The sequence below is a fragment of the Ammospiza caudacuta genome, chromosome 8 (genome assembly GCF_027887145.1).
Source record: "Ammospiza caudacuta isolate bAmmCau1 chromosome 8, bAmmCau1.pri, whole genome shotgun sequence".
Lineage (NCBI taxonomy): Eukaryota > Metazoa > Chordata > Aves > Passeriformes > Passerellidae > Ammospiza > Ammospiza caudacuta.
In genome coordinates this window covers 42,147,607-42,163,085 of record NC_080600.1, presented here as the reverse complement: position 1 = coordinate 42,163,085, position 15,479 = coordinate 42,147,607, and the positions used below count along the sequence as shown (strand labels likewise).

Genomic DNA, 15,479 nt, shown 5'->3' with positions numbered 1-15,479 from the left:
AGGCAGGGGGATAATGGGAGCTATAGAAATCCTTGGGCAGATTGATGATATGGATGTGATAGGAATCCCCCGGCGCTGGCACAGTGATGGCACCTCCTCACTCTTCCCTCACCATGCCCCCTCTTCCCCAGCAATTCAACTCAGGTTCAGCACACAGAAAAATTAAAATTTCTCAGCAAAAGCTGATTTTCATTTGAAGACTCACAGCCTGGGATGTTACAGAAGTGGGCATGGATTTAACCCTTGCCAGTAAAATCAACCCAACATTAAATCAGAGGATGACAGAAAGTAAGGAAATGATGTTAATAAAATTTGAGCGTGGAAATTCCCAATACTTTTCCCTGGCATCCATAAAAATAAAATTATACAAAAGAAATCTGACAGATGTAGCATCATATGGAGTTGCTTAATGGCAACGCTCAGCCTTGCAAAAAAAGATTTACAGCCACAGCCACTACTAAAAGTTGACATTTGCATTGAATAATTCATCATTTGCTGCTTGCTGGGCTTTGTTGCCTTTCTTTTATTCCTCAGTGATACCAGCTCTGCTCTCAGCAAAGCCAATCAGTTCCAGCAGATGCAGATATTTTGTTGTTACTCCCAAAGCTTGACTCTCCTTTTAGCTAAACCTGACTTAAATCTGCCCTGGCCAGGACTCCCTGCCTGTCCCAGATTTGATTTGCACCATTACCAGGCTCCAGCCTAATTCCCCCACAAGCATCCCAAGCATTTTAACAAGGATCACATGTGCCCTGGACATGTGTTTCCATCAGCACAAACTCCTTCCACCTCCCCCTTGGGATGGATGCAGCTGAGGACACTCCTGATCCGAGGGTAAAAGGTGTTGGGAGCACACCTGGACCCCACATCTGGACAGAAACTCGGTGAGGTGGCTGCAAAAACAGGAATTTATGGGCAATTCCATAAAAGTCATTGTACCCTTGCTGATTTTAGGGTGGCAAAAACCACATTTATATTTCTCCAAAATTTTAAAATATATTTTAAAAAATTATAGTGCATTTATTGATTTACTGTCTAACAATTTGCTATCTATTTTTTATTGTTGTCACAACCAACTTGGAAATGACAAAGGTTTATTCCTTCCCAACACCCCATTTGTTATCTCCTGTTTGTTGTTTTGATTCATGAAATTCTTAAGGCCAAGTCTGGGAACTACAGATTCTCCTTTTGATCCCAATTAAACAAATGTGGGAAAGGAAAAGGAAAAGGAAAAGGAAAAGGAAAAGGAAAAGGAAAAGGAAAAGGAAAAGGAAAAGGAAAAGGAAAAAGGAAAAAGGAAAAGGAAAGGAAGGGAAGGGAAGGAGTTTTTTATTTTTCAGATGTAACTCTTCCCTTTTTCCTTGGAAGCAGAAAGCTCAATCACATGACTAAGAAAAGATAATGATAACCCCAAAAACATTGTTATATTTATGACTTTTCCTCTCTATAGAGAAAAATCATTGAGAGAAGCAAGAACTTATTTTCCTGGAAGTGGAAATGAGCTGTGTTTCTGCTGGGAGTTCAGAATTGCTTCTCCTTCAAAAAGGCCTCAAATGATTGTGGTTTGATGAGACAGAAGCTTCTGCAGTGGCATGAAGAGAATGTCTGTTCTGGTCCTGTTTGGTGCCTGGAAAGTTGGTTCCTCTCAGCACAGACCCTGCAGCCCCCCTGCCACCTGCTGGGGGTCCAAGTGAAGCAGAAACCAGCTGGGCAGGAATTCTGCAGTTTTGTGACCCCAAGAATTGATCCCTCAGATATTTAGGGAATTATCAGTGAAGGATTTACCACTTACCTGCACCATGGATGTGGGTGTGGCTGGAAAAGCCTTTGCTGTCCATCCCATTTGTACCTGGTCACCATCCCATGGCTCAGCCCAGCACCACTCACTGGGACCAGCTCCTGCCTGGAATTTGGAACTCCTCACCCTGTGCCAGCCTGTGCCAGCGCTTCCCTGGGACTTCTGCCAGCAATTCCTCAGGATGCTCCTGCTCTTCCTTCCCTGCTTCATCTAGTGTCAGTCAAAACCCTTCCCACTTCCCAGATCTTTCCCAAAGCCGGAATTTCCAGACAGTGCTGCTCTAAATATAATTTTTTTCCAGTTGTAAATCCTACCCCTTATCTCCCTTTGGGATGACACTCAATTACAAACCAACCCTTATCTCACAGCAGGTAAAAACGTGGGAGATGGAATCTCTCCAGGATCTTCTTTCACATGGGGGATTCCAAATCAAATCTTGGATTTTTTAATTATATTTTTTTTAACAGAACAACAAAAAACTGCTTTAAAGTGTTCACAGCCAAGACCTGGCAGAGGGAAATGAGGGCTCTGAGCTCCCAGTGCTTTATGCAACACAAAGTGTCAGCATTCCAGGCTGAAGGAGAGGCTGTAATGCAGGATCACACCAGGCTGGTGGGAATTTTGGGAGCTGTCCAGGCATTTATGGCATCAGCACCAGCCCAGCCTGAGGCTGGGCAGTATTTAAGGAGACACAAGAGCATGGAATTGCTCTTCATCCTTGGGAGCACGAGGATAACCAGACACCAGGAGCAGGGCAGGAGTGCTTGGTGGGGTGTCTGTGGGCTTGGAAGTCCCTGCAGCTCCCAGGATCGTGGCCTGGGGATAGAACAATTTATTTTTGTAGGATTTTTTTGGTTTTTAGCCTCCAAGTGTTTTCCAAGGTTTTAGCCTCCAAGTTGTATCCCGGTGCGAACGGTGAGTACTGAACTGAAGGAATGTTTGATGTTTGGATTGCTGGAACCTCCTGCTTGGAGCTCTGGGTGTTTTGGGGCAATCCTGGCCCCTGGAGGTGCAGCTGCTGGCTCAGAGGGGTGGGATGGGGAGGATGGGAATGCCTGGGATGAGATCCTGGCTGCTGTGAGCAGGAGCCTCCTCCAGCTCCCCAAACTTACCCGAGGGACGCGGCGCCGACGCCTTCCGGGAGCACACAGACCATGGGCAGGCAGTGGGAGCTGCAGCCTGAGCTGGGAATTGCCTTGGCTCTCATGGATTCAACTCACCCTCACAGCTGTGGGCTGTATTTAATTCCACAGCGGTGCCCGTGGCCCCGTTTAAGAGTGGGCATCCCATCGTGGCACCGAGCAATCCGTCGGAAGACAAAGTCCCTGCCCCGAAGAGAACAGCACAGGAACTGTTTTTTCTGGTGATTTAATCATAATATTGACAACTTTATCAAAAATTACAAAACTGATATTAAAAAAATTCTCTAATTCTTAGTAAGACTAGAATGGGTTTTTTTAAAAAATAGAAAAGCACTTTTATGCTACGGCTCTTCTGGAATTCTCACATTACAACCCTACATAGCAAAATACAAACTGTAGCTAAGAAAGGTAATTCAGTCCTAAGGTAATTCAGTCCACCACGAGCCCTCTAATATCTCTAGACCATCAAACTCAGGGACTCCAAAAGGATTTCACATGACTTATAAACCTTCTGCAAAGATGATTTCGGAAAGACCTTGGAATCTGAAGTTTCTCTTAACCCCTAAAACCTTAGACTGTGAGGATAACAGACCTGGGACATCAGAGGTGGGGTGGGTTGTTTTTTTTTTTTTTTTTTTCCTTTTTAAAAATTATTTTTAAACTATGTGGATATTTTTTTTTGTTTGCAGCTGATACCAGCCAGGAAGTTGAAAATACGAAGGAAATCCATTGAAAGAAATGAAAATATTTTTGTTTCGTTTCGTTTCTGGCGTTCACACAACGCACCATAATAGAAAGAGGAATATTTCCTTTAATTTGAATGTCATCTGAATGACTCAACCACACTGTCACCCACTTAAGCAAAAGAAAGCATAATAAATAAATAAATAAATAGACAAGAATATGCAACACTTTACATCCTCAAGGAATCACGGCGTTCCCTAAATCTACCGAGGTCCTGATCGGCGTCGTGGGCTCGCTGTACTCAGCCACTTTTGGGTGATTGTGCCATGTTAATGACAAATCCAGTGGTGTTCCACTTTCCACAATGGAGTATTATTTTTTTTTTGTGTGTTTTTTTGTCCTTTTTTTTTTTCTCCACCTTTTAAATATAGGAATTCTCTCTTAAATTAGAAAGTAGGCAAAAAGTATTTTTTTTTTAAATTTTCATTTTTAAGTCTTCTATTAGAAAAAATAGAGATTTATTAAACAAAAAATAATAAGGTAGAAAGAAGGGTTGGGCCTCCATCAAAAAAGTAGATTATGCTTTAATGCAAAGAGAAAGAAATGGCTCTATGGGCAAAATTCAAGTATGAGTGACCAGTTTTTTAATCGTAAAGTCGGTGCAACATTTCTTAAAATGTTACAACACTGCATGACCTGTAATGCTCACAATATTTACATTAACTGCTTACATGAAACCATAAAAACTCTAAAAGAGAGAAAAAAAAATCGGTATGGACTGAAACAAACTACTCCTAGCACCCACATCAATGCCATTATTAACCGAGGAAATCAAGTGCACGAGAATACTTTACATAATCTTAGGGATGTAAAGTAAAACAGCGGGGAGGGAGCACAGACCTAAGGGCCCAAGGAGACACAAACTCAGCTCTGGGACACCAAGCAGAGGGAGGAGGCAAAGGGAATCCCGAGGGAGAGGGGCTCCAGCGCTGCCCACGCGCGGATGGGATGGGAAGAGCTGGAAAACGGGAGCTGGCAGCCCTGAACAGCTCCGAGAGGAGGAGGAGGAGGAGGAGGAGGAGAGACAAATGAACCTGCCCGCGGAAGGAGCCCGGGACAGGAGCCCGCCCGGGAGCCCCGAGGTAGCTGCGAGCCCAGCACCGACCCCGCTGGCCAACGCTGCCCTGGGCACACAGGGAAGGAAGGAGCCCCATCCTGGGATCCTGGGATCCTGAAATCCTGGGATCCTGAAATCCTGAAATCCTGGGATCCTGAAATCCTGGGATCCTGGGATCCTGAAATCCTGGGATCCTGAAATCTTGGGATCCTGAAATCCTGAAATCCTGGGATCCTGAAATCCTGGGATCCTGAAATCCTGGGATCCTGAGATCCTGGGATCCTGAAATCCTGGGATCCTGGGATCCTGAAATCCTGAAATCCTGGGATCCTGAAATCCTGGGATCCTGAAATCCTGGGATCCTGCGCTGCCCGGGTGCTGATCACTGCCAGTCCTTGGCCACAGAGCCACAGGGATCGGGACAAGCAGGTCTGAGGTAAGCGCTGCTCCCGGCCCCGGGGCAGGAAAAGCTCCCCCAGGGCTGGGAATGTGGCTGGGATTCTCTGGGGAAGCCTCGGCACCATCGGCACCGGCCGTGTGAAAAAGAAAAATGAAATCAAATGGAAAGAATGTTGTGCTACACTTCCGTTCGTTAATTTTATAATGGCTCATAGCTTTAGACTTTTAAATCTGTAGTGTATTAATTTTTTTTTCTACATATGTTTCACATTTCTCACTTAATATAACATAAATAATTTGGTTAATAGATTTAACCTGCGCATTTCAGCCACATTAATATATATAAGAATCTGTTAATGGTATAAATAATTCTTTTTAAATAAAATAAATCTGATATGTTACATAATACTGATAAAAATTACTGCTGCTAATAGTTTTGTAAGCCACCCTTAACTTTTTTTCTGCTTTAATACTGCGAGATGGATCCTGGGATTGCTTTTCCCGGACGCTGCGGAGCGCTGCCCTTTCGTCCTGCTGCCAAACCGAAGGTAATCACCAGCAATCAATCCTGATCACTCCTGAAAGCAGGGCCTCTGCCCCCTTCCGAGAAAACACCGTGTTAATGACGTTAGATAATCAAAGCTAATTAATCTAGGGGGTGGTTGGAGGGGCTCAACGTTAGGGGGGATCGACTCTTTAGTTCCTCAGGTGGCTATGAAACTTCTCCTACAGAAATGGCTGACTAAAATAGTCCCTCTACTCTTTTTTTTGTGATTTTTAATCAAATCTACAGCGTTCTACGTTCAAAGCTAAGTAAATAAAAACGCAACCGAGGGGTTGCAGCCTTGGAATTGTTAATCAGAGCTGTGATCCCACATCCCGCTGGAATCTGCGAGGCTGCGCTCTCCTAAAGGCCTGAACTGGAGTCCAGCACTTCCAGGCAAGGTTCATTCCAAACAGACAGAGCAATGAACACTCAGTGGCGTGAAGTGGATGTCGTAATTAAGGTATTACATAATCATGCCTTCTCTCTGCTGTTAAATACAAAAACAGCATCTTTTACATTATCATATAAAAGCATTTAGGCTGTATTTTTATTTATCACTTTACACTGGTAGTCTCTTGTATGTGTACTCAATAGAAACCAAAGAATTTTGTACACTATTTTTTGTACAATAAAAGATAAAGTGTGCATTAGGTACGCTTGTACATGACAATATTGTACAATATTTACAGTTCAGATATCACCATGAAATTCTGTATTATCTATATACACAATGAAAATTTCTCAGAAACATTTGGACTATTTCTTATAATCACAATTTTTTAGTATTATAGAAAAAAAAAATTTCAGTAATCATCTGACATTGTTACTGCAACCTTTCACGATTTCTGATTGGCTTATCCAGCAACCTCTATCCCTCCTAAGCACCCCAAATGTGGAACCCCTGCTCCTCGTGGTGCCCTGCCATGGCAGCGAGCTGTCTCCCCAGAAATACTGACAGAGCCAGTCTGGATCAATACCTACAGATAGACTCATGTGCACGTTCACTGTGATAAGGACTGGACCAGTAACAAAGACATTCAATGTTATCTAGAGATCTTCCTCCTCTTGAGTTTTGGAGGCTTCACTTGTCTGTCTCCCTGCGGGATTTGGTGGACCTGGAAATAAGTACATGCACAAGTTAGCAAAGGAACCGTCAGAGACACCCAGGGGCTGCAGGAGGGGCTGGCAGGAACCAGCTCTGGCCATTTCACAGCTACACAGAATAAAGGGACTTCAACAGCTCTGAGAGAGGAAAAGGCTGATTCCATAACCTGAGCATCCCACACCCTGGAGAGAGGCAGCAGCTGCAGTGGCTGGAGAACAACCCCTTAATCAGGGACTGAAACCCTCAAATCAGGGAGTGAAACCCCAAATCAGGGACTGAAACCCCAAAATCAGGGAGTGAAACCCCAAAATCAGGGAGTGAAACCCCAAAATCAGGCACTGAAACTCCCAAATCAGGAACTGAAATCCCAAAATCAGGGACTGAAACCCCCAAAATCAAGGACTGAAACCTTCAAATCAGGGACTGAAACCCCCAAAATCAGGGACTGAAACCCCCAAAATCAGGGACTGAAACTCCCAAATCAAGAACTGAAATCCCAAAATCAGGGACTGAAACTCCAAAATCAGGCACTGAAACTCCCAAATCAAGAACTGAAACCTTCAAATCAGGGACTGAAACCCCCTAATCAAGGACTGAAACCCCCAAAATCAGGGACTGAAACCCCAAATCAGGCACTGAAACCCTCAAAATCAGGGACTGAAACCCCCAAATCAAGAACTGAAACCCCCAAAATCAGGGACTGAAACCCCCAAAATCAGGGACTGAAACCCCAAAATCAGGGAGTGAAACCCCAAAATCAGGCACTGAAATCCCCAAAATCAGGCACTGAAACTCCCAAATCAAGAACTGAAATCCCAAAATCAGGGACTGAAACCCCCAAAATCAAGGACTGAAACCTTCAAATCAGGGACTGAAACCCCCTAATCAAGAACTGAAACCCCCAAAATCAGGGACTGAAACTCCCAAATCAAGAACTGAAACCCCAAAATCAGGGACTGAAACTCCAAAATCAGGGACTGAAAACTTCCTGACTGGGGACCGATCCCAAACTGCAATAATGGCATATTTAGTGACAAACCTTCACACATTTTAGTGAGCAGAGTGATAAAAGGTGGGGAGAAGATGGTGAGAAAATGCTGGAAATGGGAAACTGGGGAAGCCCAGCTCAGGACTGTTATAAGGAATGAGGGATGTCCAGGAAATTCTGTGTTTAAAAGGAAACATTCAATTCCCAGCTAGGGTTGGATTGAGAGCCAAAGTCTGGCACTGCTGGCTGCTCAGGGAGCAGCAGCAGGAGAGAGGAGGAGGAGGAGGAGGAAGGCTGAGCTGGGGTGGAATTCCACCACCATCTGTCGGCAGCAGCTGCACTCGCAGCACAGGGACCAACCTCAGCTCCATCCCCTGACACTCCTGCCCCAGGGCTGTGCCAGAATTCCCTGCTGGAGCCGAGGTCCTGCTGCACATCCCTCACCACGCCTGGGGCCGAGCTGCAGGAGCTGCTGATTCCCTGGGAGTGCTTCCAGGAATGGGAATCCCCATGGAAAACAGCCTGATCCCAAATTCTGTGCCCACAGAATCAAAGGGTCAGCCAAGGCACTGCAGCTCCAGTTTGGTGCCAGAACAACCAGAGCAGCAAACCCAACCAAGAAATTTCTGCTGCTCCCAATGCCCAGAGCAGGCAGCTTTAGATATTCCTGGAGTTATGGGTGGGAAAAGGTGCCAGCAGGATGGGCCAGCCCAAACACCCATCCCAAATTTATTTATTATAGATCAACAATCACCTCCCGCTCTCCTTGTCCTTCCAAAGGAGGGAAACACAACAACATTGTTTCAAACCAAACCTCAAATCTCAGTTTGTCAAAAATTAAGTTTTAACAGAAGATCTGGTTGAGTTCTTACTTAAAAGATCCTCAATAATTTTTTAAATACTTCTTGTTGGGTGCCCAGAGCAGGCAGCTTCAGATATTCCTGGAGTTATGGATGGGAAAAGGTGCCAGCAGGATGGGCCAGCCCAAACACCCATCCCAAATTTATTTATTACAGACCAACAATCACCTCCTGCTCTCCTTGTCCTTCCAAAGGAAGGAAACACAACAACATTGTTTTAAACCAAAGCTCAAATCCCAGTTTGTTAAATTCAGTTTTAAGAAAATTTTCTTGGGTTCTTACTTAAAAGCTACTCAATAACTTTTAAAATATTTCTTGTTGGGTCTGAAATCAGCTCTAAGCCTTTAGTTCTTCAAATAGATAAATAAATATAAATATATTTCCTTTTTTGTACTCCAGAAGCTCCAAAAGTGTTACTGTAACTTCCAAACCTGCACATCTTCAGTCCTGAGCACTGAATATCAGCAAAAAACCTTTTTTCCCCTGTGTTCAAACATTTATAATTAATAATTTGAGTAATTAATGACCAAATAGAAGATGTGGGAGGTTACATGTGCTGTGATAGATTTTATTTTTAGGTGGGCTGCAATGAAATTACAGCCATGTTCTAGAAATATAAATGAGAATATTTTATAAACCAAACTTGTTATTGGAAAGATACAATAATTGTAATTAGGGTGGAAAAACCACTCTTGGGTATATTAGAAATATTCTTTTTTTTCTAAACTTACCTTTCATGACAATATCTTTCATTTCTCATGGGGAAATTTGAATTCCAAGAGTTTTGCACTCAAAAGAAAGGTGCTTTCAAATGTGGTTTCACTACCCTGCTACTCCAGCTGAGAAGGAAATGAGTTTGATTTGGTGGCAGTGGCCAGAGGAGCCCCTGGAACAGGAGCAGGACTGGAACTCATCCCGGTATTATCAGGCTGGATGTGTAAATCTCTTTTGTCAAAAGCAATAAAATTCGCAATGCACCTAAAATCCTACAACTTCTCCCATTTTTCAGAACCATCAGATCTCTGTAAAGTTTTTAATGCAGGGGAAATACTGAAAATTCCTCATTATTCCAGAAAATAAAACCAGGATTTGTTAGAACACCACCCAAAGCAAGCCTCCCTCCAATAGACACACATGCAGAAAGATGGAAAAGCAGAATATTGCCAAGGAAAAGGAACTTACATTCCCAGACATTTTGTCTAGTTCACTCATGGCCTCGTGTATAGCAGCTTCTAAATGGTTATTTAGCTTTCCACTCCTGGGCAGAAAAGATGAAAGGCATCAGTAACTCTTAAGGACAGACAGAAAATGTGAGAAAAGTGAAAAACAAACACAGGAATTCACTGGGGATGTGCTGACCCTGGAGCTCCCAGGCTGGGAGCACCAGGAGCGAGGTCAGACCTGTAACGATATTGTGGAAAGGAAAGGTTTGTGCTGGGATTACAGAAGAAAAGTTAAAGATCCTTCCAGCTTTCAATGAACTGCATTAATTATCTCAAATATCCCATTTCACCCTGGAATGGCAGCAGCCCACAGGCTGAGGGAGAGCTGGGGTGAAGTTTCCTTCTTCCAACCCAACTGCCCCAGGTCACGGGGCAGCTCCAGGCACATTTCATTGCACAGGGACAATCCTGTGGGGTCTCTTTGGTCCTGAAAGGCTCTTCCCACTGGGACATGGTGGCAGGTCCTGCTTGGAGATGAGGAAATGGCAGGAGGAGATGGAGGATGAGCAGAACCACGTCTGTCACGAGGGAAGGTGATGGCACAGACAGGTCAGGAAGTTTTCATTGTTATCTTTTAGCCTTCTGTCTGTATCCTTTCTGTATTCTTTAGTACAGTTTAGTATAGCATTCTGTTATATTATATAGTATTATAAAACAATAAATGAGCCTTCTGAGAACATGGAGTCAGATTCACCATTCCTCCCTGCCATGGGGCACCCCACAAGCACAGCAGGGCACAGCTGGAGGGCTGAGGAAGCTGAGCCATGGCCTGTGGCACTCACACACTCCTTTAACAGGGAGAGACAGGATTCCCTCTCCCAGGATGTTTCCTGGGGAAAGCAGTGAGACATCTCAGAGAGAGAAAACAATTCTTATCTCTATTTGCTGCTCCTGTTGTTTGGCACATGGGGAATGTGTTATGGAGGTTGTTTACCAACAGGGATTTGTTAATTGGACTCTGGTGATGGTTGCTCAGATTGGTTGACCAATTAAATCAAAACTGCATCTGACTGTCTAGAAAGGATCACGAGTTTTTCTTTAGTATAGTTTAGTATTAATACACTATACTTAATAAAGCAATTGTTCAGCCTTCTAAATCACAGAGTCAAAGCTCAATATTCCCAGTTTGGGGGTCAATAATGGCCTGGGGAGCAAAGCAGGGATGTGGCCCCAGCAGGAAAGGAAGGGCTGAGATGGAGCTGAGACACAAAGAATTCATGGAATCATCAGTTCCATGAATTGCTGTGGAATGTGAACATCACTTCAAGGGCCTGGAGACCGATCCTGCTCTGCTGACCCAACCCTGGGCCTGTGTGATGAGCACTCCACGTGCAGCAATTGTATTCAACACTAAATGTTAAAAAAAAAAGGATAAAAATCCAATAGTACATCACAAACCAGAAAGAAACCCATGAACTTTGCCAGATAAATCCACAGCAGGAATGGGGAAACCAGGAAATGTCACCAAAGGACTCAAACTAGGAAGCAAGCTGAAATATGGAGACAAACCTCTGTCAGGGCTGTAAAGCAGCAGTTTGTGTCAGCTTTAAGCACTTTAAATCTGCTCCTGCTGTCCCTGAGTCACTGATTTCACTTCAGGGACATGAATAAATAACTGGGAAGTCACCAGAAGCCCTTCTGAGTTCCCTTAACATCCAGGAAGGTATTTTGGGGATGATGTTGGACAAAACAGCCACCACCACTGTCTCAGTGGTGTAAAAATTCTTTCTCTTTGGCAGACACAGAAATAAAAGCAAAGCTCACCCCTTAAAAGGAGGGGAAGAGGGGGAATTGTTTAATCCCTTTCAGCCTGAGGTCATTCAGAGCTGAGTTTCATTCTCACAGGTTTAAGAATGTATTTTCCCTATGACAGTAAACAAGCACCATCACAGAGCAAACCCAATCACAGCACAGTTCCTACTCTGTCATCCTTTTAAAGATCTCTAGAAGTGTTTTTTTCCTGCAAAATTCAGTAATTTTCCTCTTTTTGCCCATCCTGATGCTTCATGCCCCAATATTTGCTGTTTACAGATTTTCTGTGCTGGTGTTTGTCACTAAAGGTGAAAGTTGGACAAAGCCCAGCAGCTGACCCGGGTGTGAGCCAGAGCTCAGCCACAAATCCTGCAGCCCTTCCCAGCAGTGGGGTAAAGGGGATTCTCAGAACAACCCTGGAGCAGGGTCTGGTTGGAAAGTGGTTTGGACAGGAGAATTTTGACTTTTTAAAATGCATAAGGGGTGACTTTCCTGCTGCTGGAGCTCAGGAATGCCACCAGAAGCTCCCACAGGGATATTTCACAGAGGTGCACTCGGAACACCTCAGATTCCAAAAAGACATGAGGAATGCCAAGGGATGAAGGCCCAGGAGGGCACAGAGAAGGGAATGGGTGGGATTTGGTGGGGAGGCCACAAATCCTGCAGCCCCTCCCAGCAGTGAGGTAAAGGGGATTTCTCAGAACAGCCCTGGAGAAGGAAGGAGGCCAGGTCTGGGTATGAAGTGTGGTTTGGGCAGGAGAGTTTGATGGGATGACATTTCTGCTGCTGGAGCTCAGGAATGCCACCAGAAGCTCCCACAGGGATATTTCACAGAGATGCACTCAGAACACCTCAGATTCCAAGAAACCATGAGGAATGCCAAGGGATGAAGGCCCAGGAGGGCCCAGGGAAGGGAAAGGCTGGGATTTGGGGGATGGACTCACTTCCTGTTCCTTTTCCTGGCGCGGCTGAACGCCTCCAGCCCCTCCGTTAGTGTCTTCAGCTTCTCGGGCTCCACCTGGGGAAGGATGGACACCAAACCTCGTTAAAAGAGCAGCAAATCCCCCTTTTCCTGCTCTGCCAGCCCAGGGGCACCAACAACAACACCTGGAGCTCCCCTCCCACACTCATCCACCACTGGAATTTCTCACAGCGGCAACAGAAACACAAATTTGGGACATTTATGGCACAAAACTGAGGAGAAGAATCTTTTAAAGATCTTTCTTGGCAGAGCTGGTGGAGTCTCCCACTCTGCACTCCTTTCCCACATGGATTCTACAGCTGGAATTCTGAGTGCCTGGGAATGATGGTCCCATTGTGGCACCAAAGTGTTCCCATCACTGCCAGCTCCTGGTGAGGAATTCCAGGCCCCTGCTCAGCTCATGGCACGGCCAAATCCATCCCCATTCCACAAGGAAATCCTTCTTTGCCTTCCTAATCCAGGAATCTTCACCAGAGCTGTATCTGTTTGTCTTAAAATCAGTTCTTTTAATTATTTTGTTTTTCTTTTTAACTGATCAAGGATGAATTTAATTACTGATCAGGAATTTAAATCTTGAATATTTTAAATTGAAGCAATTTTAACCACTGTGTGGGCACCAGTCAGTCCCAGTGTAAACAATACAAGCAGAAAATTAATCATAACATCTCTGTAATTTCAGCATTTCCATCTCAAAACATGAAGCCACATCTCTCTATTATTTTGATCTGGCTCACTCATTCCTGCTGGTAAAAACAACAATATCTGATATTTACAACACATCAACCTAAAGAAAATAAATGGTTCAGTTCTTGTTTCTTTGCTACATCTTACTTGACATTTTACATAAATACAAATGTATTGAGTGTGTGCCCATAGACAACCTGGAAATGAAGTGGGAATGCAAATTCCCTCCAAACTCAGCCTTCCAATTCCTAAATAATTTATATTCACCACAGATCTGATGTGTGGACATGACAAGGTGGAGGTAATGAGTGAGCAGTTGCCAAAATCTCTTGAAGTAAGGCCCAAATTTACACAGTCAGACCAGATTTCCATGTCTTGAAGTCACACCTGTGCTAAAGAAATTGGGAATGTGCTGATCCAGGCACTTCCAGGAGCCATTAATGGGGAAAGCTGCACTGGGGGAGCTGAGATTTCAATTTTCACAAAATAAGTTCAATTATGCCACAAATTGTAGCATTTTTCCCTTAAAACCTGCTCACTTTTAATGCAAATATTTCCAATAACTCCTCCCCTCCCTGGATTTTGGAAGAACACAAATTCAGAAGAAACTGAGAACCTGGGAGCTTTTCTAAGGACAAACATGAGAGAAAAGGAATTATCCCCATCCATGACAGAAATGTGGAACAAACACATAAGGAACAAACTGCCAAGGGCTGCCAGGAGAGAAATTGCAAAGTTCCATGTAAATAATGTTATCAAGAATTAACATCATGTTTGGGAAACAAAGGACCTTTTAAAGTAACAAAAAGTCTTCATTATTGGCATTTTGTGATGGTTATACATTAAAAACACTTGGAGTTTTTGGGAAGAAATATCAAATTGCTACAAAACAGGGTATGGAAAGCAACTCCAACAGAAATAACAATTAATAATCATCAATATCAACATCAGATCACACAGAGATGGGAGGAATCCTCCCTGATTTAACTGCAGCACCAGAAAAGCTCAGTTTAACCAGACCAGTTTAGCCAGCCCAGTTTAGCCAGCCCAGTTTAGCCAGTCCAGTTTAATCAGCCCAGTTTAACCAGCCCAGTTTAACCAGTCCAGTTTTATCAGCCCAGTTTAGCCAGCCCAGTTTAATCAGCCCAGTTTAACCAGTCCAGTTTAACCAGTCCAGTTTAACCAGCCCAGTTTAATCAGCCCAGTTTAACCAGTCCAGTTTAATCAGCCCAGTTTAACCTGCCCAGTTTAACCAGTCCAGTTTAATCAGCCCAGTTTAATCAGCCCAGTTTAACGAGTCCAGTTTAACCAGTCCAGTTTAATCAGCCCAGTTTAGCCAGCCCAGTTTAACCTGCCCAGTTTAACCAGTCTAGTTTAACGAGTCCAGTTTAACCAGCCCAGTTTAACCTGCCCAGTTTAATCAGCCCAGTTTAACCTGCCCAGTTTAACCAGACCAGTTTAACCAGCCCAGTTTAACCAGCCCGGTTTTTAACCAGCCCAGTTTAACCAGTCCAGTTTAACCTGCCCAGTTTAACCAGACCAGTTTAACCAGCCCAGTTTAACCAGTCCAGTTTAACCAGCCCAGTTTAATCAGCCCAGTTTAACCTGCCCAGTTTAACCAGCCCAGTTTAACCAGCCCAGTTTAACCAGTCCAGTTTAACCAGCCCAGTTTAACCAGCCCAGTTTAACCAGTCCAGTTTAATCAGCCCAGTTTAACCAGCCCAGTTTAACCAGCCCAGTTTAACCAGCCCGGTTTTTAACCAGCCCAGTTTAACCAGCCCAGTTTAACCTGCCCACTTTAATCAGCCCAGTTTAACCTGCCCAGTTTAATCAGCCCAGTTTAATCAGCCCAGTTTAACCTGCCCAGTTTAATCAGCCCAGTTTAATCAGCCCAGTTTAATCAGCCCAGTTTAACCTGCCCAGTTTAATCAGCCCAGTTTAACCAGACCAGTTTAACCAGACCAGTTTAACCTGCCCAGTTTAATCAGCCCAGTTTAACCAGCCCAGTTTAACCAGCCCAGTTTAACCCTGGAAAGTCACACTGAGACAGGATTTGCCCTGGTAAAATTCACCATGAAAAGCTCCCACAAACTTTTGATTGCTCTGGTCCTGTTTAGGTGATGAATCATAACTAAGGTGGGTAATAATCAAATTAATTGCTTAATGAACTACAACTCCTCTGGTTTGGGATTACACTC

The 15,479-nt window shown here is 44.1% G+C and overlaps 1 protein-coding gene across 1 annotated transcript in view; it reads right to left on the bottom strand.

Moving 5' to 3' along the window:
- Window positions 1–6,236: 6,236 nt before the first annotated feature.
- MBD5 (methyl-CpG binding domain protein 5) overlaps window positions 6,237–15,479 on the bottom strand; it is a 129,007-nt gene continuing 119,764 nt past the window's right edge. The window contains exons 12-14 of the mRNA XM_058809810.1: window positions 12,560–12,633; window positions 9,823–9,898; window positions 6,237–6,802 (exon numbers count right to left, since the gene is read on the bottom strand). Of these exons, the coding sequence (XP_058665793.1) occupies window positions 6,731–6,802; window positions 9,823–9,898; window positions 12,560–12,633 (222 nt within the window). The 3' untranslated portion in view covers window positions 6,237–6,730. The remainder of the gene's footprint in view (window positions 6,803–9,822; window positions 9,899–12,559; window positions 12,634–15,479) is intronic.